Raw genomic sequence first — 2,893 nt, 5'->3', positions numbered from 1 at the left:
AATTTAAAAAATAAAAATAAAGAAAAGGAACATGATACAGAGTCTAGAAAGGAGGTGGGAGGAAGTCCAACTGTATCCTTGACCACGTTCTTAATTTCCATCCTTTCAAGTCAGATTTGGGACTGAGAAGGTAGCTCAGTGGTGAATCTCTATCGTATGTATGAGGCTCCTGGGCTCAGTCTGCAACACCGAAGATAACAGTAGTTGTGACAATAATAAGTTACTTGTTTAAATAAATTTATCTGTCCACAGAAGGAAGCCTGTGAGCCACAGAGAGGGACACTGGCCAGGTCTGGAAGGCGACAGGTTCTGAGACTGAGGATGTGGGAAGAGGGATGAGGGTGGATGGAGCCTCATAGCGAGAGCTGACTTCTCTCTAGCTGTGGGAGAGGCAGGGCTTTATACACCAAGGAAGGGGCCCCGTAGGACTGAACCACAGTATGGCAAACCAGCAATTTGCTGTCAGAGAGAATGGAGAGAGACCAGTGTGGGTGCGGGGAAGAACCAGGAAAAGCACAAACCAGGCCCTGGAGATACTCACAAGCCAGAGTGGGAGACATAACAGAAGCCCCACATGGTGTCCACTGCGCCATCTCCCACAGGGTGCGCCCCGAGAAACATTCATGGGACAATATGACCCAAGCTAGGCATGTTTCAGAAGGTGACTACTCTGGGTCAGCCTCCAACCTGTAGCTGTGGGTCTGGTGGCCCTTCCTTGCCTCTGTGAAGAGTCTGCCACTGTCTGCCTCTGAGGTCCAGTGACCTCACTCAGTGGTTAAACATCCTGGAGGGCCTGAAAGTTACAGTTTGGAGCAAGATTCTTAGAACACAGAGAGAGCATTGTGGAAAGGATGTGCTCATGTGGCCAGTCCTGTGGTGGCCAGAAGAGAAGAATCCCAGTGCTGAATCTCAGGCAGACACCAAGAGCCTCTAGGATGGAGGCTTCACAGGCACCTCCATCCCCCACGAAGCCAGATAGTGACTGGTGAAGTAGCTGTACGTCAAGGCTACTGGGAGGAACCTGGAGACAGGAGCTGATGTAGATAGAGTTCATGCCACTGAGGGCAGCAGTTATCAGAAACAACCAGTATCAGGAAGACAAAGGGTCGATACCCAGGGAGAAAAAACAGTAAGAGATGAGGAGCCTTGAGACTGCAGAAAAGGAAGTCTAGACGTAAAGGCAGAAGGAGACGGGACCAGACCGAGGAAGGGCACAATCAACCCATTGCTCTTTAAATTCGGACCCCATCACACCAATCAGAGGCCAAGACGAGGCTGACCACTGGCTACCACTGACTGGTTCCTTGAGGAAACTGTCCCTCCTTTAGCCTCCAACATCTGTTCTGTTCTAGTCTTCCCCTCAGAGCTACAAGAAAGGGCTGGCAGCAGGAAGGGGAACAGGCATTACCATTTGTTAAGACTGATGGAGAGGGAGTGGAGGTCAGAGTTCAGATGGGCTGCTGTGGGGAGTGGAAAGTTTGTAGGCGATAAACAATCAGCTGGAGCCTTACATGATCCTTTTCTCAGTAACACACAGCAGGCCAGACGTAGACAGGGAGACCCTGAAGGGTTGGGCTAGCTCAGGTGTGGACTGGGCCCCATAAAAGAAATGAAGAACAAATCAATTAAAAGGCTGGGGCAGGGTTGTCAAGAAAATGGAGGGGAACTCACGGTGCTCTAAGTGGCCAGAGAAGAATGTGAGGTTAGGAGCCCATCTTGTGGGTAGAAAGGAATTACAAACAGACAGTCTCCGCTAGGATGGAAATACCATACAAACAATGAGTCTGTGGTCAGAGGCTGGTGCACTGGCGTGGGAGATGGATAGCAGAGAGGACCCTGGGTAGTGAAGAAAGGGCAAGGTGACATGGTGTGGAGGCCAAGATTACTGCTGGGAGTCCCACCCTTTGGGACCCAGGCCATAGACTCTGTAGATGTCCAGGATGGTGGCAAACCCCAGAAGAGGGAGTATGGCAAGATCCAAGGTGCAGGAAGCATTAGCAGGTGGCCACACAAAGGGAAGAGAGGAATCTGTATCCAGAAGCACCCTCTTTACCAGAGAACTGGTGGCTTGGATCCAGCATCATCCCCAGGGGAACTGCACTTGACCTCAGTAAGGCCATGGGCATGGGTAGGTCAGACTTACCACATGGATGCAGTCTGTTTATTTCTCCCATTGTGGATGCTTCAAGGGTGTTTGGAGACCACAGTGATCCTGCTTTGTCCCTTACAGCAGTCAGCAAGGACACAGCCATCGTCACTCCGACTATGAGGCTGAATGAACAGGAAGAAACCGAGAGAATCATTGAAATGCAGCGCCTGGAAATCCGCCGCCTCCGAGACCAGATCCAAGAGCAGGAGCAGGTCCCCGGCTTCCACACCATTGCTGGAGTTCGGCTCCCTTCCCTCATCGACTCAGAAGTAGATTTTGAAATGCACACCAAGTGACCTCTCGTGAGCTATTGCCAGCCACAGCCTGAAGTACCATGTGTCTGTCACCAAGCCAGACTTCCACCTGAGTCTTATCAACCTCTTTAATCCTGGAGAGTTGGGGGCAGGATCAGAATAAAGGTGTCTGCTCACAACCTCGTCCGACTTCTGCTTAGGGTGGGAGCACATGGGAAAGGGAGAGGAGAGCCTGAGGACTGGGGAATGTTGTTTGCTCCTGTGTAGGAACTGGGCAGCCTGCACTTCAGAGATAAGCTGAGACAAGGCCACCTGCTCACATGTCAAGTCATCTCTCCCAGCCAGGTCAGGACCAAATAGGGTCTCCTCCGGTTTCTTCTTCCTTTTGAAATGTAACGAGGAGCGTCCAGCCCTCCTTTCTCTTGCCTTCACATCCGTGTTCCACATGACCTTAATCAGTTCCTCCATTTCTGGAGACACTTCACACTTT

General features: G+C 51.1%; 1 protein-coding gene across 1 annotated transcript in view; it reads left to right on the top strand.

The window, feature by feature from the left end:
* The window catches only part of Cfap57 (cilia and flagella associated protein 57), an 81,493-nt gene extending 78,951 nt beyond the window's left edge, over positions 1-2,542 (top strand). The window contains exon 23 of the mRNA XM_036180110.1: positions 2,231-2,542. Coding sequence (XP_036036003.1) covers positions 2,231-2,445 — 215 coding nt within the window. The 3' untranslated portion in view covers positions 2,446-2,542. The remainder of the gene's footprint in view (positions 1-2,230) is intronic.
* Positions 2,543-2,893: the final 351 nt, after the last annotated feature.

The sequence above is a fragment of the Onychomys torridus genome, chromosome 2 (assembly GCF_903995425.1).
Source record: "Onychomys torridus chromosome 2, mOncTor1.1, whole genome shotgun sequence".
Taxonomy (NCBI): Eukaryota; Metazoa; Chordata; class Mammalia; order Rodentia; family Cricetidae; genus Onychomys; species Onychomys torridus.
This window is presented reverse-complemented; position numbering and strand designations above follow the sequence as displayed.